This window comes from Gorilla gorilla, chromosome 12 (assembly GCF_029281585.2).
Source record: "Gorilla gorilla gorilla isolate KB3781 chromosome 12, NHGRI_mGorGor1-v2.1_pri, whole genome shotgun sequence".
Classification (NCBI taxonomy): Eukaryota; Metazoa; Chordata; class Mammalia; order Primates; family Hominidae; genus Gorilla; species Gorilla gorilla.
The window spans coordinates 53,264,109-53,289,469 of record NC_073236.2 but is presented as its reverse complement, the minus strand read 5'-3'; the positions used below and the strand labels follow the sequence as shown (position 1 = coordinate 53,289,469).

General features: G+C 41.1%; 1 protein-coding gene across 3 annotated transcripts in view; it reads right to left on the bottom strand.

Annotated features, from left to right (window-relative positions):
- CHMP3 (charged multivesicular body protein 3) overlaps positions 1–25,361 on the bottom strand; it is a 59,174-nt gene that overhangs the window by 29,014 nt on the left and 4,799 nt on the right. For 2 of the 3 annotated variants that reach the window (XM_031007734.3, XM_031007745.3), the window contains exon 2: positions 9,416–9,476. The exons of the other annotated variant lie outside the window; for it this stretch is intronic. In XM_031007734.3, the coding sequence (XP_030863594.1) occupies positions 9,416–9,476 (61 nt within the window). The remainder of the gene's footprint in view (positions 1–9,415; positions 9,477–25,361) is intronic. 3 annotated transcript variants of the gene reach the window in all.

The window sequence follows — 25,361 nt, the reverse complement described above, 5'->3', positions numbered from 1 at the left end:
TTAGACGAAAAGCTTTTAGTCTTTCACCATTTATTTTGATAGTCCCTGTGGTTTTTTTCATACATGGTTTTTACTATGTTCAGGTAATTTCTTTCTATTCCTAGTTGTTTTTAGCATGAAAGGGTGCTAAATTTGGCCAAATGCTTTTTCTGCATCAATTGAGATGATAATGTGAGTTTCTTTTCCCCTTCATGCTGTTAATGTGACATATTACACTGATCAAATTTTACATGTTGAATCATTCTTGCATTCCAGGATAAATCCCATTGGCCGTGATGTATACTCATTTTAATGTGTTGCTGGATTTGGTTTGCTAGTATTCTGTTGAAGATTTTTGCACCAATGTTCATAAGAGACACTGGTCTATAGTTTTCTTGCAGCATCTTTGTCTGATATGATATCAGGACAATACTGGCAACATAGAATGAATTAGGAAGTGTTTTCTTCTCTTCAATTTCTTGAAGTTTGAGAAGCATTGGTGTTAGTTCTTCTTTAACTGTTTGATAGAATTCACCAGTGAAGTCATCAGGTCCACAGCTTTTCTTTGTCAGGATATTTTTGATCACTGATTCACTCTCCCTACTAGGTATAAGTCTGTTCACATTTTCTATTTCTTTATGTTTCAATCTTGGTAAGTTTTATGTTTCTAGTAATTTGTCCATCACATCTAGGTTACACAATTTATTAACATACAATTGTCCATCATATTCTTATAATCTTTATTTCTGTGGAATCAGTAGTAATGTCTCCACTTTCAACTCTGATTTTAGTACTTTCAACTTTTTCTTCTTCCTTAGTCAATCTAGTTAAGGTGTATACATTTTGTTGTCTTTTTCAAGAACCAACTATGGATTTTGTTAATGCTCTCTATTCTTTTTCTGTTCTGTCTCTGCTTTAATCTTTATTATTTTCTTCCTTCTGCTAGATTTGGGTTGACTTTGTTCTTGTTCTGTTTCCTTTAAGTTGAAAGCCAGGTTGCTCATCTGAGATTTTTTTTTTGAGACAGGGTTTCACTCCCGTCACCCAGGCTGGAGTGCAAGGTTGGTCACCATCACAACTCACTGTAACTTCTGCCTCTGGGTTCAAGCAATCTTCCCTCCTCAGCCTCCCAAGTAGCTGCGACTACCCACAGACCACAGCACCTAGCTAATTTTTGTATTTTTGATAGAGACAGGGTTTCACCATGTTGCCCAGGCTGGCCTCAAACTCCTGGGCTCAAGTGATCTGCCCGCCTTGGCCTCCCAAAGTGTTGGGATTAAGGCCACCACACCTGGCCTTCATTCTTAATGTAAGCATTTATAGGTATTAATTTTCCTCTGAGTGTTGCTTTTGCTGCACCTTCTAACTTTCGGTATGTTCTGATTTGGTTTTTACTTGTCTGTAAGTATTTTCTGATTTCCTTTGTGATTTCTTTTTTCACCCATTGGTTAAGAATGTGTTGCTTAATTTCCATACGTCTGTGAATTTTCCAGTATTCTTTCTGTTACTGATTTCTAATTTCATCCTGTTGTGGTCAAAGAAGATACCTTATATATCTTTTAAATTTGACTGAGACTTGATTTACAGTCTAACATATGGTCTATCCTAAAGAATGTCTTGTGTATATGTGAGAAGAATGTGTAGTTTGTTGTTGGGTAGTATTCTGTATACATCTTTAGATCCAATTGCTTTATTTCTTTTCTTTTTTTTTTTTTTTTTGAGACGGAGCCTGTCTCCCAGGCTGGACTGTGGTGGCACAATCTCGGCTCACTGCAACCTCCACCTCCCAGGTTCAAGCAATTCTCCTACCTCAGCCTCCCGTACCTGGGATTACAGGCACACACCATGACACCCAGCAATTTTTGTATTTTTAGTAGAGACGGGGTTTCGCCACGTTGGCCAGGCTGGTCTCAAACTCCTGACATCAGGTGATCCAACTGCCTCGGCCTCCCAAAGTGCTAGGATTACAAGTGTGAGCCACTGCACTTCTGCCTTCGTTCTTCAAGTCCCCTGTTTTCCTACCTAATTCCTATCTAGTTGATATACCCATTGTTGACAGTGCAGTATTATCTAACTATTATGGAAGAACTATTTCTGTCTTCAATTCTGTCCACTTTTGCTGCATATGTTTTGACAGTCTGTTACTGTATACAAAAATATGTACACTTGTATTATCTTCTTGCTGTATTTAATCTTTAATTAATATATAATGTCCTTCTTTGTCTCATATAATCTTTATTTAAAATCTATTTTATCTGATAATAACATAGCTGTCCCTGCTTTTATTTACTATGTCCACAAAATATCTTTTTCCATCCTTTTGCTTCCAATCTATTTGTGTTTTTGGATCTAAAGTCTCACTCTTGTAGACAGTATATATGTTTTTAAATATAATATTATGTTTTGTAAAATCCATTCTGCCAATTTGATTAGAGACTTTAACTCCATTTACATTCAAAGTAATTACTGTGGGCTGGGCACAGTGGCTCATGCCTGTAATCCTAGCACTTTGGGAGGCCAAGGCAGGAGGATTGCTTGAGTCCAGGAGTTCCAGACTAGCCTAGGCAACATGATGAAACCCTGTCTCTACAAAAAATATAAAAATTAGCTGGTGCAGTGGCATGCATCTATAGTCCCAGGTACTTGGCAGGCTGAGATGGGAGGATTGCTAGAGCCCAGGAGGTCGAGGCTGCTGTGAGCCATATCACGCCACTGCACTCCAGCCTGGGTGACAGAGCAAGACCCTATCTCCAAAAAAAAAAAAAAAAGGAATTATTGATAAGGACAAATTTTCTTCTGCCAACTTGCCATTTATTTTCTGTATGTCATAGCTATTTTGTCCCTTATTTCCTGCATTAATGTTTTCTTGTGTGTTTACTTGATTTTTTTGGTTAATGAAATGTTTTTATTCCCTTCTTATTTCCTTTTGTACAGCCATTTTCTTTGTGGATACCACGAGGATTATGCTTAACATCCTAAACTTATAACACTCTAATGTGAATCTGCATGAGCTTCTTTTTTTTTGAGTCTCACTTTATCACTCAGGCTAGAGTGCAGTGGCATCATGATCTCAGCTCACTGCAACCTCCGGCCCCCAGGTTCAAGCGATTCTCCTGCCTCAGCCTCCACAGTAGTTGGTATTACAGGCGCGCACCACATGCCCAGCTAATTTTTGTATTTTTAGTAGAAGTGGGGTTTCACCATGTTGGTCAGTCTGGTCTCGAACTCCTGGCCTTAGGTGATCCGCCCACCTTGGCCTCCCAAAGTGCAGGGATTACAGGCATAAGCCACTGCGCCCAGCCTGCATGAGCTTAATTTCAAAAGCAGTAAGAAAACTGTGCTCTCATAAAACTCTGTCTCTACCCCAGTTCAGTTACTGATGTCACAATGTTACATTTAGGCACTATGTGTCCAAAAACAGACTACCTTTTATTTCTTATTCATGTCTCTTAAATCATGTAGAATACAAAAAGTAGAGTTATCAACCTTTCTAATTGTCCATGAATCTACCTTTAATGGAGATACTTATTTCTTCATACATCGTCAAGTTACTGTATAATGTCCTTTCATTTCAACCTGAAGGACTCCCTTTATTACCTCTTGCAAGTCAGGTCTAGCTGTAATAAACTCCCATGGCTTTTGTTTATCTGACAGTTTTGCTAGACATAAAATTTTGGTTGATAGGCCTTTTCTTTCAGTATTGAATCACTGCTTTCTGGCCTCTAATGTTTCGGATGAGAAATCTTCTAAAATCTTACGAGGATCCTTTGTATGTTTCTCTCTTGCTCCTTTTAAGATTCTCTCACTGTCTATGGCTTTCTATAGTTTGATTATAATGTGTCTTTCTTGGCAAGATCTCACTTGAGTTTATCCTACCTGGAGTTCACTGAACTTCTTGGATGTTTATATTCCTATCTTTCATCAAATCTAGGAAGTTTTCAGCCATTATTTCTTCAAATAATCTTTCTGCACCTTTCTCTCTCTCTTCTCCTAAAATTTCCACAATGCATGTTGGTCTACTTGATGATGTCTGACAGGTCTCTTAGGCTCTGCTCATTTTTTTTTCTTTTTCTTTTTTTTCAATAGACAGGGTCTTGCTCTGTTGCCCATGCTGGAGTGCAATGGCATGATCATGGCTTACTACAGCCTCAACTTCCTGGGTAGGTAGGACTACAGGCATGTACCACCACACCTGGCTAATTTTTGTTTTTATTTTTTGTAGAGATGAGGTTTTGCCGTGTTGCCCAGGCTGGTCTCAAACTCCTGGCCTCAAGCAACACACCTGCCTCAGCCTCCCAAAGTGTTGGGATTACAGGCGTTAGCCATTGCACCCAGTCTCTTTTTTTTCTTTCTGTTCCTCAGACTTGATAATTTCAATTGGTCTATTTTGAAGTCTGCTGATGCTTTATTTTACCTGCTCAAATATGCTTCTGAATCATTCTAGTAAGGTTTTCACTTCAGTTATTGTACTTTTCAGCTCTGGAATTTTGGGGTTTCTTTTCTTGTTTTCTAGCTTTCCATCGATTATTTCCATTTTGTTCACACTTTTTTTTTAACTTAATCCACATTTTCCTTTAGTTCTTTGCACATCGATACTTGCTTTAAGTCTTTGTTTAGCAAATCTACCATCTAGTCTTTCTCAGCAAGTTTCTGGTGACTTACTTTTTCCTGCTTTGAGTAGGCCATATTTTCCTGTTTCTTTGTATGCCTTATGATTTTACCGTTGTTGAAAACTGAATGTTTGAATCTTCTAATGTGGTAACTCTGGAGATCAGATGCTGATTCCCCAGGGCTCATCAGGTTTGGTTTGGTTTTCTTTTTTGCTTTTTTAAAATTGGCATAGGGTGTCTGTAGTAAAGATCAGCACAAGGTATAAACTCAAGGTCTTCTGAGCTATTTTATGAGCCTGTACCATTCCCTGGGCATGCACAGTGACTTCTACATTCCCTCATATATACAGTTACTTTTGAGTAGCCTAGCTCTTGATGATAGGAATGTAAAATGGCACAGCTGCCATGGAAAACAGTAAATGGTTCCCCCCAAAATTAAATATACAATTATTTGATCCGGTAATGCTACTTTCGTTTATGTATGCAAAAGTACTGAAAAGAATTGAAAGCAAAACAGATATCTGTACATCCATCTTCATAGCAGCATTATTCACAATAGCCAAAAGGTGGAAACAATCTAAATGTCCATCAGCAGATGAGTATATAAATAAAATATGGTATATACAGACAACGGAATATTACTCAGCCTTAAAAAGGAATGAAATTCTGATACCTGCTACAACATGGATGATCCTTAAAAACATTACGTTAAGTGAAATAAGCCAGACACAAAAAGACAAAAATTATTTGATTCTACTTATATGAGGTACTTAGAATCGTCAAATACTTAGATACAAAAAGTAGAATAGTGGTTACCAGGGGCTGGGGGTAGAGAGAAATAGGAAGTTATTGTTTAATAGGTACAGAGTTTCAGTATGGATGAGGAAACAGATCTGGAGATGGATAGTGGTGATGGTTGCACAACATTATGAATGCACCTAATGCCACTGAACTGTACACTTAAAAATGGTTAAGATGGTCAGCTTTATTTTATGTAAATTTTACAATAAAAATAAATAAAAATCAGCAGCAAGACTAGTATGACTCACTTATAAACAAACGTTTGGGTATAAATACAAAAACAGAGACAAATATATCTGGAAAAGGATGATCACCAAAGTGTTTGTGGTGGTTATCTCTAAGTGGTCGAACTTCAGGGTGATTTTAACTTTCTACTTTTCTGCATTTTCACATGTGTATAACTACCTTTATAGTCATGAGTGCTCACCCAAGCTGACTATTTTCATTTGAGGAGCAGATGAAATGAATTACCTAAATTCTTTCCAATTATTGCCTATAATGAGTGTTCAAAATGTGTTACATTTGACTGAAAACTAAAAATGTGGACTACCATAAATCTTCCATGAGAAGCTAGAACTCCCTATAGTTATATTTTGCTTTAAGTTGCTATTATTTTTCTTTAACTTGTTATTTAAGTATAACATATATACAGAAAAGTAAACATAACTGTACAGCTATATACATTTTCACAAATTAAACACACTCATGTAACCAGGACCTAGATTAAGAAACAGAATATTACCAACATGCCACAAGGCCCCCTTACGTTACCTTTAATCCACCATTTCCCCCCCCCAGTAAGCATAGCCAATAGCTTGACTTCTGAGAACATAAATTCATTTTTCAGTTGCTCATTTTTACACTAGTATTTCTTTTTAAATCCATTCACCTTGACTGCTAGCATAAAACCAAATGAAAGATCCTGATAGTGTTTCTGTGATAAATCCTCACATGCTTTCTTTCACAAGTAACATTTAAAGCAATCACATTACTTCATAGTCACACTTTATCAAAGTGCCCCATCCCCTTTTTTGGTATCACCATCAAGTAGTGAAGTCTCTACTGCATGCCAGGTACTGTCCTAAACACTTTATACATATTCACAGACTTAACTGTCACAACAATTCTATGAGATTCAAAGAAGTTTACTAAGGACAGGTCATATCAGAGTTTAAACCTGGTAATGTTAAGACTCCAAAATCCATGATCTTTTTCCTATATCATGTTAGAGTAAATTAATAAATTACTATTAATGACAAATAACAGGAAACCTACATGAAAGATATTGGGCTTGAAGATCATCATTTAAAAGGAAAAATGAGCTATGGATGTGAGAAGAATTACAGTAAGCATAGCACAAAAAAGGAATATGCAAGGCTGTGAGACACTAATGAAACTTATGAAGTTTCTAACATTTATTTTTGACACTGATCAATTATTATCATTGTCATACATTTTACCTCTACATGTTACAAGCCCCACAATACATTATTATTTTTACTTTCAAGAGTCAGTAAGTTAAAAACATTCTTAAGAGGAAAAAATAATTTATATTTACTTACATATTTACCATTTCCAGCATGCTTTATTCCTTCATATAAATCCAAGTTTGTATCTGGTATGATTTTTCTTCAGCCTACAACTTCTTTTAACATTTATTGTATCGGCAACAAATTCTTTCTGGCTTTTGTTTGAAAATATCTTTATTTCACCTTCACCTATGAATGTTATTTTCATTGGACTTAAGTCTAGGATAACATAGGGTTGTTTTGTGGGGTTTTTCTCACCATATGAAAGATATTCTAGTTTGCATCGTTTCTAATAAGAATTTTTAAATCATTCTTACCACTGTTTATTGAACCTAAATTTGTCTTTTTGGGGGGTTATCTTTTTGGTTTTCAGTAATCTTTTTGGTTTTCAGTAATTTGATTATGCTTTGCCTTTGTACAGTTTTGTGTTTATTCAATTTGGAGATGAGTTCCTTGGATCTGCAAGCTTAACAGTTTTCATCATGTTTGAAAAACATTCAGCTACAATTTCATATGATCCTTCCTGACCCCTCTTCTCCTGAGACTCAAATTACACACATTAGCTCACTTGATACTAGAAGCTCTGTGTTGTTGTTTTTTTCTTTTTTCTGTCTGTACTACAGTTTGGATAATTTGTATTACAGGTTGAATATCTCTTATCCAACATGCTTGGGACCAAATGTCTTTCAGGCTTTAGATTTTGGAATGTTTGCATCATACCATGTATCATACCAGTTGTGTATCCCTAATCAGAAAATCCGAAATCCAAAATCTGAAATATTTGGGTTGCTGACAGGATACTCAAAGGAAATGTTCATTTGAACATTTTGGATTCTGTATATCTTCAATTTCACTGATCTTGTTTTCTGTAGTGTCTAATTTGCTGTTAAACCCATTCAGTGATTCTTCACTTAATTTCACTTCATTTCAGATCTTTCAACTCTAGAAATTCCATTTTGTTGTTTTCTGTATTTTGTATTTATCTCCTCATTATGTTTAAGTTATCCTTTAATCTCAACATATTTATAATAGCTGCTTAAAAATCCTTGACTGCAAATTCAATCATCTTTTTTTGTGGGGGTTTTGGGTGTTTTTTTTTTTTAATCTATTTCTATTACCTGGCTTTTCTCCTGTTTTGGGGTCACATTTTCCTGCTTCTTCATAATAGTATCTTATTGGATGCTGGCCACTGTATATGTTTCATTGTTGGGTGCCTGCATTTTGTAGTCTTCCCTTAAAGAGTGTTAATCTTTACTTTGGCAGGCAGTCAAATTACCTGCAAATCAGCCGTGAAGTCTTTTAAGTCTTGTTGGTTGGTTGGTATGGGCTTGTGGTAGCCTTTTTTCTAGGACTACCTACCTGATCCTTATTATTAAGGTGTGACTCTTCTGAGGTCTCTACTGAACATCCCAGAGGTTCAACAAAGTCTCTTTTCTGTGTCTGATCAGAGCTCAACCACTTCTCAATCCTTTATTAGCTCTAAGAATTATTCAGCTTACAGCTTCCTGGTAGTTGTTCTGTTCCTAGTAATTGTTCTTTGCCCAGTCTCTTGAAATTTCACTCTAAGCATGCACAGCTTAGTATTCAGCCAGACTCCAATGGATCCTATGGAGACATTTGAAGTTCTTTCTCTGAGTATTTCCATTCTCTCTGATACTCGGCCCCACAAATTCCAGCCACTCCCTGAACCCTTATCTCTATTCTCAACCCAGTGAAACCACTATGCTCTGCTTGGAATGTCCTTCCATGGGCTATAATCCAGAAAGTATCTCCAAGCAGAATGACAGTGTCATATTAAGACTCTCTGTCTTTGTTTCTATTCTCTCAGTGATCACAACCCTGTACTGCCAGCTGTCCAATGTTTGAAAACAGCTGTTTCACAGACTTTTGTCCAGTTTTTTTCTCTCTTGCTTTGTCCAAATTTTTATTTACGATGAGAATGCAAGTTGAAAAGCAATTACTCCTTCATGGCTGGGAGTGGAATTTCCCTCTCCAATTCTTTTCAAAGAAAGTGATACTAGGATACCTTTATGATATTAACTCTTCTCCAATCACGAACGTGTTTAAAACCTTAAAAGTTTTAAATATTACCATCCCTTTGCAAATCACCTTAAATGGTACTAAACAAAAAAAATCAACTTTATTTATAAACATACTGTCCTCAATTTACAGTCATGCTAAGATAAATAGAGCAGTGACAATGAAATTGTATTTCTTACTTATGTATAATTTATTTAATTTGAATTCCATAAAAGGCATTTCTTTATAAGTAGCAAGAGGTTTCTTTTGCTCTTCCAAAATATAAAGTTTCTTCTAACTCATTATCTTTTTTTAATACTGATTACAGAATTAAAAAGCAAAATCAGTCAGACAGCTATAAATAACTGATATAGGAATAAACTATGTCTTATGATATATAAATGCAGTTTATTTTTATGAACTGAAGCCAAATATACCAAGAGGGTGAAAAATAGAAGACATAAAATGATAACTTACCCCTTATTTGCCTGTCAACAACTCTCATTTCCTTTCTTATCTTCAATGACCACTCATTGACCTGGGAAAATTTTTAGAAAAGGAATGAGGAGAAAAGCTGAAACTCCTGACTCAATCTAATTTAAGAATTTTGTATTAACTCCACATTTATTACAGACACAAAATTTAAAAAGCCATTTTCAAAGACAGAGCTTTAGGGTCAAATTTTACTTTTTTTAAATTTCACCTCTTTTTTTTCACAGTGCACAGGAGTTTTAAGTTATTCAAAGATTCGTAGCTGAGGGCAGGCTGTAAGCAGCACTTTATATAAAACCTCGGAAAGAGTACGGTACTGTCCAGGTACACAAAGATTTGAAGAGGTCCAAGTGCACAGTTAGCTTTAACAGCATCAGAAAATTTTCATCTTTCACAGGTAGTCATTTCAAAAACTACTCTGTCTGTGTCACGAGAACTCATCTTTCCCTTTTTCCCTTTAAAAATAATGCTTTTCCATTTTACAAAAGAAAAACATTCCCCTAACCTATGTCTCTTATTACCATGGTAGTTCCCTGACAGGCAAAAATTTCTGAAGCACTAAACACAAGGTGGACTGGAAATGCTGGTGGAGGTGTTGAGAAAGTAGTAAATTACTCTAATGATTACCAAATTATTATGCAAGTGAACTGTTTTCCAATTCTTCACGTTTCAAAAACACTGAAGGAAAACCTGAGTTATGAGTCAATTAATCATTAAAAGTCAATTTTATGCTAAATTACTATGTGCTTTTTAGTGCATGACTCAGAAGCTCAAAAAACTGAGTGACATTGCTATAACTAAACTCCTTCCATTACCATTTTATTACATCAACAAGGTTTCTCAGCAATTGAGTCTAATAAATCATAAAACAGGAACAGAATTTATGCTGAACCCTTGTAGCATTCATTCATGTAGCAGTCATCCATGGACATACAGACTAAATGGCATTTTTTAAAAGTCCATACCATTAGAAGATGAATTTCCAATAAATTTCATTTTTAATGTTTAATATTGAACAAAACCTGTAAAATATTTATTATGCAACAACAATTGTAATAATTTGTGAAAGTTGTCAGAATCAAAATGAAGTCACTAGTGTATTAAAAAATCTGACATATAGAGCTGGAAAGGCTAAGAGGGTTCTCACACTTGTATACTTAAACAAAACCTATCACAAAAGATTCTGCAAAAACCACAGCCTTGCTTGCTCAAAGGCACTGCAATCTTACACAAAAAATACTTCCGCAAGGACATCTGCCCAGCAACTGCCCGTCCAAACTTGGACTGGCATCACTCTTGTTATTGACCTCTGTAGCCTATCATAATCATTTTAAAACAATTACATAATCCTCCTTTTCCCTTTAAAAATCTTTGTCTTCCTTTACGTCCTTGAATATATACATAGTTTACCACGGCAAGTACATTCCCACTGCAATGCTGTTGCCAAATAACCATCATTTTCTTCTAGGGAACCTCTCTCTGTTTTTTATTTAGGTTGACCAACTCCACTCAGAAAAAATACTTATGCACTTAAAACTGTATGGTCATACAAGTTTTAAAAATCTAATCAGGTTTATGTACTTTTTTTGGAAGTGAAATTTATATAATTAACCATTTTAAAGTATACAATTCACTGGCATTTAGTGCATTTACAATGTCATACAACCACCACCTCCCTATACCCTTTAAATAATCTCCTCCTATCTCCCCCTCCCCAGTTCCCTGGCAACCACTAATTTGCTTCCTGTCTCTATGGGATTGCTTATTCTGAATATGAAAGGAATCACACAATGTGTTAACTTTTGTTTCTGGTTTATTTAACATGATGTTTTCAAGGTGCCTCCATGTTGTAGCATGTATCAGTACTTCAGTCCTTTTTACGGCTGGAAATTATTCTTTTATATGTGTATAACACAATTCGTTTATCCATTCAACTGTTAATGGAAATCTGGGTTGTTTACACCTTTTGGTTACCATTTCTACCTCATCTCACCAATACCTGTTATTTTCTAATTTTTTTATGATAGCTGTCTGCTGAGTGTGAAGTGGTATCTCACTGTTTTGATTTACATTTTCTTTCTTCTTTTTTTTTTTTTTTAGTATTTATTGATCATTCTTGGGTGTTTCTCAAAGAGGGGGATGGCAGGGTCATAGGATAATAGTGGAGAGAAGGTCAGCAGATAAACACGTGAACAAAGGTCTCTGGTCTTCCTAGGCAGAGGTCCCTGCGGCCTTCTGCAGTGTGTGTGTCCCTGGGTACTTGAGATTAGGGAGTGGTGATGACTCTTAACGAGCATGCTGCCTTCAAGCATCTGTTTAACAAAGCACATCTTGCACCGCCCTTAATCCATTTAACCCTGAGTGGACACATCACATGTTTCAGGGAGCACCGGGTTTGGGGTAAGGTTATAGATTAACAGCATCCCAAGGCAGAAGAATTTTTCTTAGTACAGAACAAAATGGAGTCTCCTATGTCTACTTCTTTCTACACAGACACAGTAACATCTGATCTCTCTTTTCCCCACATTTCCCCCTTTTCTTTTTGACAAAACTGCCATCGTCATCATGGCCCGTTCTCGATGGTCGCTGTCTCTTCGGAGCTGTTGGGTACACTTCCCAGACAGGGCAGCCGGGCAGAGGCGCTCCTTACTTCCCAGACGGGGCGGCTGGGCAGAGACGCTCCTCTCCTCCCAGACGGGGCAGCCGGGCAGAGGTGCTCACTTCCTAGACAGGGCAGCCGGGCAGAGGCGCTCCTCACCTCCCAGACGAAGGGCGGCCGGGCAGAGGCGCTCCTCACCTCCCAGACGAAGGGCGGCCGGGCAGAGGCGCTCCTCACCTCCCAGACGAAGGGCGGCCGGGCAGAAGGGCGGCCGGGCAGAGGCGCTCCTCACCTCCCAGACGAAGGGCGGCCGGGCAGAGGCGCTCCTCACCTCCCAGACGAAGGGCGGCCGGGCAGAGGCGCTCCTCACCTCCCAGACGAAGGGCGGCCGGGCAGAGGCGCTCCTCACCTCCCAGACGAAGGGCGGCCGGGCAGAGGCGCTCCTCACCTCCCAGACGAAGGGCGGCCGGGCAGAGGCGCTCCTCACCTCCCGGACGGGGCGGCCGGGCAGAGGCGCTCCTCACCTCCCGGAAGGGGCGGCCGGGCAGAGGCGCTCCTCACCTCCCAGAGGGGGCAGCTGGGTAGAGGTGCTCCCCACTTCCCGGATGGGGCGGCCGGGCAGAGGCACTCCTCGCTCCCCACTTCCCAGACGGGGCGGCCAGGCAGAGGCGCTCCTCACATCCCAGATGGGGCGACTGCCGGGCAGAGGCGCTCCTCACTTCCCAGACGGGGCGACTGCCAGGCAGAGGTGCTCCTCACTCCTCAGATGGGGTGGCCGGGCAGAGGCGCTCCTCAGTTCCCAGATGGGGTGGCTGGGCAGAGGCACTCCTCAGTTCCCAGACAGGGCAGCCGGGCGGAGGTGCTCCTCACATCCCAGATGGGGCGGCTAGGCAGAGGCGCTCCTCACCTCTCAGATGATGGGTGGCCGGGCAGAGGCGCTCCTCACCTCCCAGATGGGGCGGCCAGGCAGAGGCGTTCCTCACTTCCCAGACGGGGCGGCCGGGCAGAGGCGCTCCTCACTTCCCAGACAGGGCGCCCGGGCAGAGGGGCTCCTCACATCCCAGAGGATGGGTGGCCAGGCAGAGACGCTCCTCACTTCCTAGACGGGGTGGTGGCTGGGCAGAGGCTGTAATCTTAGTACTCTGGGAGGCCAAGGCAGGTGGCTGGGAGGTGGAGGTTGTAGCGAGCTGAGATCACGCCACTGCACTCCAGCCTGGGCAACGTTGAGCATTGAGTGAGCAAGACTCCGTCTGCAATCCCAGCACCTCGGAAGGCCGAGGCAGGCAGATCACTCGAGGTCAGCAGCTGGAGACCAGCCCGGTCAACACAGTGAAACCCCGTCTCCACCAAAAATACAAAAACCAGTCAGGTATGGCGGCGCGTGCCTGCAATCCCAGGCACTCGGCAGACCGGAGGCAGGAGAATCATGGGAGCCCAAGGCAGGGAGGTTGCAGCGAGCTGAGATCACGGCAGTACAGTCCAGCCTCGGCAACAGAGGGAGACCCGAAGGGAGGGAGAGGGTGAGGGGGAGTAGGAGAGCTTGATTTACATTTTCTTAATGCCCAGTGAAGTTGGACTTTTTTTTTTATTTTTTTTTTGAGACGGACTTTCGCTCTTGTTGGCCAGGCTGGAGTACAGTGGCACAATCTCAGCTCACTGCAACCTCCACCTCCAGCGTTTAAGTGATTCTCCTGCCTCAGCCTCCCAAGTAGCTGGGATTACAGGCGCTCACCACCACACCTGGCTAATTTTTGCATTTTCAGTAGAGACGGGATTTCACCACATTGGCCAGGCTTGTCTACACCTCCTGACCTCAGGTAATCCACCTGCCTCAGCCTCCCAAAGTGCTGGGATTAAAGGTGTGAGCCACTGCACCCAGCCGAAGTTGGACATCTTTTCATGTGCTTGTTGGTCATTTGTATATCTCCTCTGGAGAATTGTTTATTCATATCTTCTGCCCATTTTTTAATTGAGTTGTCTGTCTGTTGGGTTGTATGAGTTCTTTATACCTTCTGATAGTAGTAGACCCTTTATTGATACAGGATTTGCAAATATTTTCTCCCATTCAAGAAAGTCTTCTTTCTCAATAATGTCCTTTGAAACACAAGTTTTTAATTTTGAAAAAGTCCAGTTTATCTAAAGAATGTGTTTTCTGAACTTCTTCTTAAAGTCTCAGCTTAAATGTTACTTCAGGGAGACATTCCCTGACTCACAGAATAGGTTCAACCCTCCAGGCAGTACAACTGCACAGAACCCTATACCCCCACCTCTTTTGGAGAGCTCATTATACTTATGATTACTTACAAGTATAGACTATAAGCTCCAGAAAGTCAAAGACCTTCTCTTATTCACCAAGCCCTTGCATAATGCCTGGCACAAAGGATAATAAATATCTGTTGAATTTGATTGCATGGAATACAAGATGTGATGGGACAAAAAATTTCAGCCATAAATAACAATTATGTAACAATCTTCAGAAACTTTCTATGTATGTTTTTAAATGTCAAAGAGTAAAAGTTTCATAAAATCTGTCAAAAAGAGAAATTCCTTCTAAACTTGGAAAATCAAAAGGGGCTTTGCAAAAAAGAAAAACTTACCTAAGAGAAATCTGAAGAACCAAAAGTATCCAGTCATGTCTCCGACCAGTGCTTCTCAACCTGAACTACACAAAAGTCAACTGGGAAACTTTAAAAATACTAATTTAACTGGGCCAGGGGTAGAGCCCAAATGACAGGTAGCATTTAAAATCTCTTCAGGTGACTATAATGTTATGTTAGAGTTAAGAAACACAGTCTAAGACAAAGAGCTCAAGAAAATGTATCAAGCAAGTCTCATAACTATAAAGACCACTACAATAAAAGGAAATTTAAAACAGATGTAAAGAAAATTTGACAAATATTTATTTAGTGCCAATAGGATTTCAGTGGTAAATGAGAGGCCCTTATAATTAAGTAAAACAGAACATAAGGTGTACAGAATAAAAAATCAACTAGTAAATTAGACAATATATTTGAAAACCACAAGGAACCTATAGAAAGAGTTTCACACTACCAAAATATTATCCTTTATTCAAATTCATTCACAGAGGTCTATTATATGCCAAACTAGGCAAAGGAAACTAACACCATTAAGAGGTTATTTTCCACGAACAATGCTGAGAGACAGCTTAAGACAAATAAAAAACAAAATGATTGAATTCCTGTTCCATCCTTCACTGAAATTCATTCTAGGTGGACTGAAGACATATGGAATGCAAAACTGTGGTGTTTTAAGAAGACAGTATAGGAGAATACATTTATGATTTCAGGTTAGAGGAGGAGTTCTCTTTTTTTTTTTTTTTTTTTAGTATTTATTGATCATTCTTGGGTGTTTCTCAAAGAGGGGGATGTGGCAGGGTCGTAGGACAATAGTGGAGAGAAGGTCAGCAGATAAACACGTGAACAAAGGTCTCTGGTTTTCCTAGGCAGAGGTCCCTGTGGCCTTCTGCAGTGTTTGTGTCCCTGGGTACGTGAGATTAGGGAGTGGTGATGACTCTTAACGAGCATGCTGCCTTCAAGCATCTGTTTAACAAAGCACATCTTGCACCGCCCTTAATCCATTTAACCCTGAGTTGACACAGCACATGTTTCAGAGAGCACGGGGTTGGGGGTAAGGTTATAGATTAACAGCATCCCAAGGCAGAAGAATTTTTCTTAGTACAGAACAAAATGGTGTCTCCTATGTCTACTTCTTTCTACACAGACACAGTAACCATCTGATCTCTCTTTCTTTTCCCCACATTTCCCCCTTTTCTTTTCAACAAAACCGCCATCGTCATCATGGCCCGTTCTCGATGGTCGCTGTCTCTTCAGAGCTATTGGGTACACTTCCCAGACGGGGCGGCCGGGCAGAGGCGCTCCTCACTTCCCAGACGGGGTGGCCGGGCAGAGGCGCTCCTCACCTCCCAGACGGGGCGGCCAGGCAGAGGCGCACCTCACTTCCCAGATGGGGTGGCGGCCGGGCAGAGGCGCTCCTCACATCCCAGACGATGGGCAGCCGGGCAGAGGTGCTCCCCACCTCCCAGACGATGGGCTGGGCAGAGGTGCTCCCCACCTCCCAGATGATGGGCAGCTGGGCAGAGGTGCCCCCCACTTCCCAGACGGGGTGGTGGCCGGGCAGAGACGCCCCTCACCTCCCAGACGGGGCGGCCGGGAAGAGGCGCCCCTCACCTCCCAGACGGGGCGGCCGGGCAGAGGCGCTTCTCACTTCCCAGAGGGGCGGCGGGGCAGAGACACTCCTCCCTTCCCAGATGGGGTGGCGGCTGAGCAGAGGCGCTCCTCCCTTCCCAGACGGGGCGGCGGCCGGGCAGAGGCGCTCCTCCCTTCCCAGACAATGGGTGGCTGGGCAGATACGCTCCTCACTTCCCAGACGGGGTGGCGGCCGGGCAGAGGCGCTCCTCCCTACCCAGACGGGGCAGCCAGGCAGAGACGCTCCTCACTTCCCAGACGGGGCAGCCGGGCAGAGGCGTTCCTCACTTCCCAGACAGGGCGGCTGGGCAGAGGGGCTCCCCGCATCCCAGACGATGGGCGGCCAGGCAGAGATGCTCCCCACTTCCCAGATGGGGTGGCGGCCGGGCAGAGGCTGTAATCTTAGCACTTTGGGAGGCCAAGGCAGATGGCTGGAAGGTGGAGGTTGCAGCGAGCCGAGATCACGCCACTGCACTCCAGCCTGGGCAACATTGAGCATTGAATGAGTGAGACTCCGTCTGCAATCCCAGCACCCCGGGAGGCCAAGGCGGGCAGACCACTCAAGGTCAGGAGCCGGAGACCAGCCAGGTCAACAGGGCGAAACCCCGTCTCCTCCAAAAATGCAAAAACCAGTCAGGCGTGGCGGCCCACGCCCGCAATCCCAGGCACTTTGCAGGCCGAGGTAGGAGAACCACCGGAGCCCGTGGCAGGGAGGCTGCAGCGAGCCAAGACCACAGCAGTACAGTCCAGCCTCGGCAACAGAGGGAGACTGGAGAGGGAGAGGAGAGGGAGAGAGGGAGAAAGGGAGAGGGAGAAAGGGAGAGGGAGAAAGGGAGAGGGAGAAAGGGAGAGGGAGAGGGAGAGGGGAGTTCTTAAGACACAAAGGCAATAACCACTAAAAGGAAAAGGCTTCTTATATTTATCTATATTGAAATTAAGAATTTTTATTCATCATGACTCCATTAAGAAAGTAAAATGTTACAAACTGGGAGATAGTATTCATAATCATATAAATGGTAATAAATAAAAGGCATTTACTTATTTTTTAAGAATGGAATTCTCAATATTGTACAGTCAGCCCACTATATCCATGGGTTCTACATGTGTGGATTCAACCAACTACAGCTCAAAAATATTTAAAAAAACAAATGGTTGGCTGCATCTGTATGGAACATGTAGACTTTTCCCATCATTATTCCCTAAATACAGTGTAACAACTATTTACAGAGCATTTACATTGTATTAGGTATTATAAGTAATCTAGAGATTAAAGTACACAGGAGGATGTACATAGGTTATATGCAATTACCTTTTTCTTTTTAAATCAAGTACTTCAGCATCCATGGATTTTGGTATGGGTGGAGGGACCCTGGAACCAATCCTCCTCAGATACCGAGAAATGATTACATATGAAAATCTGCAGGATAATTTAAGTTTCTGAATGATATTGTCTTCTTCCAAAGAGGAATTACATTTGCTTCTGGCAAACATATAGCTTAAGTGTCCTGGCAATTGCTTCTTAACTAATCTTAATTAATCCTATCAGGGGATAGAGATTATTTGAAACTGGTCTTCAGTCTTTGTGAAAGCCAGTCTACTTCCAGGTCACTATTATTGCTAAGGGGTATTCTTTCAGAGTCCCAACCACAAGCCCTGAATATCTGCTTATGAACTCCAATTTTTTTTTTTTGAGATGGAGTCTCTCTCTGTCACCCATCTCGGCTCACTGCAACCTCTGCCTCCCAGGTTCAAGCAATTCTCCTGCCTCAGCCTCCCAAGTAGCTGGGACTATAGATGCCTGCCACCACGCCCAGCTACTTTTTGTATTCTTAGTAGGCACAGGGTTTCACCATGTTGGCCAGGCTGGTCTCAAACAACTGACCTCTGGGGATCTGCCCACCTCGGCCTCCCAAAGTGCTGGGATTACAGGTGTGAGCCACCATGCCCGGCCATGAACTCCAATTTTTATACTCCCCAACCACAGGGTTTGTCAAAAACTCTACTCAAATTCTATTTGTCACCCACTGCATTAGGAATTAGAGGATCTCTTTAGGGGGAAGGTAGTCCCAAATGATTGGGTTCATGTAACTGAGCTTCCCTCTTTGCTGAGATCTTGATTTTGCAATTTCTCACTGCCCTGGTAGCTTTCAGTGATTTCAAATAGTTACACTTTTTGTTTAGCTCTTTTAGTTATTTTTGGCAAAGGGTTGGTTCAAAGCAACTTAATCTATAAACACCTTCATGATTTTTTAAAGAACATGTTTCCTAGTTCTGTTCCATAAAAAGGCTTAGAAGCAGGGATACTCGAGTAGCAAGAAGCATCATGCGCACTCAAATTTTGGTATCTAAATAGCATTCCCGCTAAAAGAAACCACTGCATCTTGGAGAAATGGCCGATTTCAGGTCTCAGGCTAGGAATTAACAAATCATACCAGGATATATGCTAGAAAACAAGGAAGTATTCAAAGATTAGTAAAGTTATGCTAAAAGCAGATAGGAACTGGCTTGAAATAGCTCCCACTGACCAAATGTATAAGTTTTTCAGTATCAAACAGAATAATGGTTAGGACTACAACACACTAAATATATAAAAATCCACGAGTCCAAAATGGTGCTTCTGAGAGGAACGGGTGGAGAGAGAATGCAGTTGATACCACCGGATATTATTATACCAATTCTTTATTCTAAATATTAGCAATTAAATAAAAAGCATTAAGCACTTATCCTGCATTTTCAATAGAAACTCTATGTCAAGGTAACCAAATAGCCCCAGCTAATAAGGGACAGATCTTTATAGAAGACTGCCAGCTAAAAATGAAAAAGAAATCAGAGAATTAGAAAAATCACCACTCTAAAAACCCTTATAGAATAGCTGATTCAGGAAAGGGACACCTATAAATGTTAATGTGCCTAAGTGAAGGATTACTGAAGAACTGGACATTCACATGGTGCTAAAATATCACCCCTCAGGTTAGTTACTAGCATAAAAAGGAAAACATAATGTAAAGATCTGGTGTGTCACTACCTCAACCAGGTGGCCAAAGTTATTAGCATCATTAATTACAAGACAGACATTATATGCCTCCTGATGTGACACACTATGAATCACACAGGTTACCTGTGAGGCATTCTTGCTAAAATTGTTTAACCTGGATCTTATCTAACTTAGATCCAACTTCCATTTCATAGAAAACACAGGGGGTAGAGAAAAAAGCTAACCACAAAAGGAATAAGATCATGTCCTTTGTAGGGACACGGAAGGAGCTAGAAGCCATTATCCTCAGCAAACTAATGCAGGATCAGAAAACCAAACACTGCATGTTCTCGCTTATAAATGGGAGCTGAATGATGAGAACACATGGGCACATGGAGGGCAACAACACACACTGGAGCCTGTCAGCCGGGGGTGGGGATCGGGCGGGGGCAGCTTGAGGGGGGATGGTGGGGGAGGAACAGCATCAGGAAGAACAGCTAATGGATACTGGGCTTAATACCTAGGTGATGGGATGATGTGCGCGGCAAACCACCATGGCACATGTTTACCTATGTAACAAACCGGCACATCCTGCACATACACCCTTGAACTTAAAAGTTGGAGGAAAAAAAAAAGCGCTAACCACAAGACATAGACAAAACCATAACAAGGAACATTCTACAAAACAAATGCCCTATTTTACAAATGAGTCTTTATTCTTACAATGCTGTAAGTAGAAAGCAGGGGATATTTATTTATTTATTTATTTATTGAGATGGAGTCTTGCTCTGTCACCAGCCTGGAGTGCAGTGGCACAATCTAGGCTCACTGCAACCTCCGACTCCCTGGTTAAAGCGATTCTCCTGCCTCAGCCTCCCGAGTAGCTGGGATTATAGGTGCACGCCACCACGCCCAGCTAATTTTTGTATTTTTAGTAGAGATGGGGTTTCACCATGCTGGCCAGGATGATCTCAATCTCCCGACCTCATGTTCCACCCGCCTCGGCCTCCCAAAGTGCTGGAATTATAGGCGTGAGCCACCGCGCCTGACCCCAAACAGCAGATTTTTAAATAAAATCAAGTAACAGCCAAACACAAACCTCGCTGAATCCTAAGTTTTAAAAAGTTATAAAAGACATACTGGGAACACCTGGGAAAATTTAAATATGGACTAGATATTCAATGATATGAAGGTGTTTTTGTTATACAGAATTTCCATATATTCCAGAGATGCAATATGAAATGTTGCAAAATGTGTTATATTTATAATCTACTTCAAACTGACCGAGCTGAAAAATATATATCAAATAATAGCAAAGTGCTATCAACATTTGATTATACAGGTTTTCACTGTACTATCTGCTGTGGTATGAATGTTGGTGCATGTCCCCAAATTCGTATGTTGAAATCCTAATCCTCAAAGTGACAGTATCAGGAGGCGGTGCCTTTTGAGAGGTTATTAGGTCCCTTAGGAATGGAATTAATGCCCTTATAAAATAGGCCCAAGGTAGCTCTTTTGCCCCTTCAACCATGTGAGGACAGCAAGAAGGCACCATCTATGAACCAAAAAGCAGTGCCCTCACCAGACACTATACCTGTCAGCGCCTTAATCACAGACTTCCTGGTCTCCATAACTGTAGAAAATAAATTTCTATTGTTTATAAATTACTCAGCTTGTAGTATTTTGTGATAGCAACTCAAATGTACTAACCACTGCTATTACTTCTACTTTTCTAAAAATTTAAAAATTTTCATAATAAAACTTTAAAATAAAGTACTTGGCATTTCATAGGTGTTCTATTTCAAGAAGAAATTAAACTTGACAAAGTCTTTATGATAATATACACAATAATGAAATGACAAGTCACATAACTGGAGAAGATAAAGATGTTCAATCTCACTGGTAATCAGGAAAAAGCCTGATATTCATTTCATTCCTCTAAGACTGGCAAAAGTCAAAAATTCAGTTAATAACAAGTGCTAGAGAAGAATATAAAGACAAGCAACTTTCATATATTGCTGGTGAATGTACAAATCAGTTCAATCCCTTTAGAAACCAATTTGGCAGTATTTTTGTACAAAGAAGTCATATCCTAAGATCCAAAAATTTCCCTCGTACATAGCCTAAAGAAACTCTCTCACAAATACACAAGCATACAGGTATTAGAATGTTCATTGGATTGTTGTATTACACAAGGAAACAATCTAGAAGTCCATCAATAGAATAAATGTGTGTGTGTGTGTGTGTGTGTGTGTGTGTGTAGATTTTTTTTTTTTTTTTTTTTTTGAGATGGAGTCCCGCTCTGTTGCCCAGGCTAGAGTGCAGTGGGTGATCTCGGCTCACTGCAACCTCTGCCTCCTGGGTTCAGCCAATTCTCCTGCCTCAGCCTCCGGAGTAGCTGGGATTACAGGTGCCTGCCAACACAACCAGCTAATTTTTGTATTTTTTAGTAGAGACGGGGTTTCACTATGTTGGCCAGGCTGGTCTTGAACTCCTGACCTCAAGCGATCTGCTCGCCCCAGCCTCCCAAAGTGCTGGGATTACAGGCATGAGCCACTGCTCCCGGCCTTAGAACTAATATGTTGTCATAGATTTATACAATCAAATTCCATGAAGTTAAAATACATGAAATACATCCACATATATTGGTATGAATAAACTTCATTTTCAAAATATACAAACAATACTGAGCAGAAAGAAATCATACCAAATTTACGACAGTGACTGTCACTCTGTGTGCTGATGTAAGAAAATGCAATAAAGAGAGTAAGCATGTATATAAGTGTATTGTTTCCTGAGGCTGCCATAACAAAGTACTTAAAACATAAATGAGAATCAACTGAACCCAGGAGGTGGAGACTGCAGTGAGCCGAGATCGCACCACTGCACTCCAGCCTGGCGACAGAGCAAGACTCCATCTCAAAAAAATAAATAAATAAATAAATAATAAATGTACTGTTTCACAGTTCTAAAGCCAGAAATATGAGTATCACTAAGCCAAAATCAAGGTAGCAGGAAGGCCATGCTTCCTCCAGTGGATCTAGGGAAGAATCCATTTCTTGCCTTCCAACTTTTAATGGCTACCAGCATTCCTTAGTTTGCAGTCTCACCATCCAATCTTCAAGGCCAGCATCTTCAGTGCTGTCTCTGCTCCATCCTCACATTGCCTTCTCTTCTTCTGTGTATGTCAAATCTCCCTCTAAATCCCTCTTATAAAGATACAGGTGATTGCATTTAGGAGCCACCAGAATAACTCCCCATCTCAAGAACCTTAATTTATTCATACCTGCAAGGACTCTTTTTCCAAATAAGGAACATAAATAGGTTCCAGGGATTAGGACCTGATCTCTTTGGGGGTGGGGAGCTTTTTCAGCCTACCACAATGGATATGTTATCCTCTGTTTTTTAATTTAAAATATTAAAGATTTTTTTACATATTTAAGAGCGAAATTAAAGGACTGGAAAAATATAACAAGCAAATCCTTAAAATACAGAAATACATAAAGTCAATTTAAAGTAGGAAAATAACTGACTCCAGAAAACATTTTTAAGATAATTTCAGACTAGATAATACATTTTAATGGTACAAATTCAACAGCTATAGAAAGGCAAATAGTGAAAAGTTTCCCTCCCATTTTTGACCCTCAGCTACCTAGCTCCTCTCCTGGAGGCAATCTAGGATTTTGCATATCTTTCAAGACAATCTAAAATATACATAAAACTAGAAATCAGCCAAAAGCAACAAATACAAGTGACCTTAGATCAAAATCTGCCTATTCCTGTCACTGTCAGCTGAGTATATATCAGCTCAATCATGCTAGATTTCAAATGTCCAGGTGTTTTCTTTCACCATTGTAGGAGATTGGTCAGGGTGGTGGGAAAAATTGTAAAAAGATGCAAAGCTTCATGGAAGGTCGGGAGGTTTTTACAAAAGCTTCAGAAAAGGATTTGGCTGAAGGCAGCCAGATTCTCTTACCTGGGAGATGTAAGGGGATGTAAAGAAACTGATCTAGATAAGTTAGTTTACTTAGGCCTCGGAACCTGGCCTTTAATCATCCGCCAGCAGGACTGCTCTCTCAGGGAAGTGGGGGAGGGACCATGTTAATTACCCACAAGTGTGTTGACTCAAAGCCTTTGTCATTACATCTGTACTGAATAAATACTTGCAGCGCCGGCTTGTCAGGGCCGCGGTTGCTACAACACCCTCCTCGGGATCTGTGAGCAGCCTGGTCCCCTAGCCCGCTTTTTCACTGGATACCTGTGTCTGAGTGTATTCTTTCATCCGTCGTTTGGCCAGGATCTGCGGGTCGGACCCAGAACACCATCCCTACTCCTGTCCATGAAACAAGTACCTGACGAGCTCTTTACTCTTCCTGAGAAAGTTCAACATTATGCCAGCCCAGTGGATGACAGAGAATAAACAGAAACATAATCCTTGCTCTTAAGTTTACAATTTTGCTGAGGACACAAAGCAGAAGAGAAAAATATTCTTCCAGAATTTCCCTGTGTCTATCTTCTCTCATCTCTTAAATTCTGTCCAAAACTGAGCTCTGGCTCCTTCTCCTCCACTATCACCATTCCCAACAAACTTGCTCCTTTCCTGAATTCTCTCCATTTCAGCTCATGGCACTGCCATTCAGGGGGATGAACAGGTTTGACTGGGGTGGGGTTAAACAGAAACCAAAGAATCATCTTTGCACTCATCCCACATGCAGTAGTTCAGCAAATTCTGACTATCTATGCTAAATATTTCTAAAACTCATCCTATCCTCTCGATTCCCATTGCCATTCTAAGGCTCACATCATCTATCACCTGGGCCGCTAACCGGCCTCCCTACCTAAATCTCTTCCTTCTAGTTTATGCCCTAACCCACTGTTCTGATTGCTCCCCATCTTTAGTAGGCACGACATACAGACCTTTATTAATCTGCCCTCTACCTACCTCTCCAAAGTTACATCTTACCACTACCATCACTCCTCTTGCATTCCACTCAGAATAGCATTTCATCCTCCAACCATTCTGAATTTTTTCCCTAGTTCCTCTAACATGTTCCACACTTCTAAACCCTGCATATTCAGTTCACTTTGCTAGGGATCCTTTCCTGATCCTATACCTACCGTCCACCTGGTGAATGCCACTTGTGACAAGACCGAGACCCTCCCTGACCAGCTTCCGTTCCCCATTCTGAATAATCACTCCCTCCACTATGGCATCAAAGACTTTGTACATACTTAAATTATTGCTCCTATCTCCCTACAGTGTTTATTTACATGTCAGTCTCCTCCAGTAAACTATATTCTTTGAAGTCATCTAGTGTCTTATTTTTGTAAACCTTATTCCAATCCAACGCACACCAAAATCACTCGATATTTGTTGTATGAACTCCATCTCCCTTTCTCATTTTCTTCCCTTTTCTGATAGAATCCTACAACCATGAGTCATGACCCAGTCTAAGAACATAAGTCATATGATTTAAGAATTCTGATGCCATGGAAGGGGGCACTCTACCCCAAGACTAAATTAGTGAAGTCCCTAAGTAAGACAGAACAATTTTCCCAGCAGAACCTCAAGTCTAAGAGAAGAATCTCTTTCCAGCAGAATTCCATGTCCTCCTGATTCCCACCCCAAGATTGTTACAGGTTTCTAAATGGATTTTAAGGCATCCTCATCCTCAGCAGGCCCAGTCTGGTCTTTACTTGCATCCTTTAAAACAGAATAGGTTCACCACTAAAATGTCTCCACCACAGTTTGTGCAGGGGCAAAGATTTTAGTCTGTAGAGGCTCCTAACATAGTTAATGTTTCCCTAGAGAGTTCCTTGAAACATTGCTCATCTTGGGACTACCTGACCTTAAACCCTACTAAACCTTATTCTGATACTCACTCATCATTTAACAAATATTTACTTAGCACCCACTGCATGCTGCATATTATATCAGAGCTCTGGAGATACCACCCATAATGTATCTTACTTGCCCGAATTGACCTGTCACCATGGCCTAAATGGTACCATGTGTGACAACCATGATGGTGTGATATGACTACACCTGGCCTCTGCTTATCCTGTGCCAGGACCCAGACCCACCTGCCTGCATCTTTCAGCCCCCAACAGAAGGAGCTGTCTTGTAAGTTT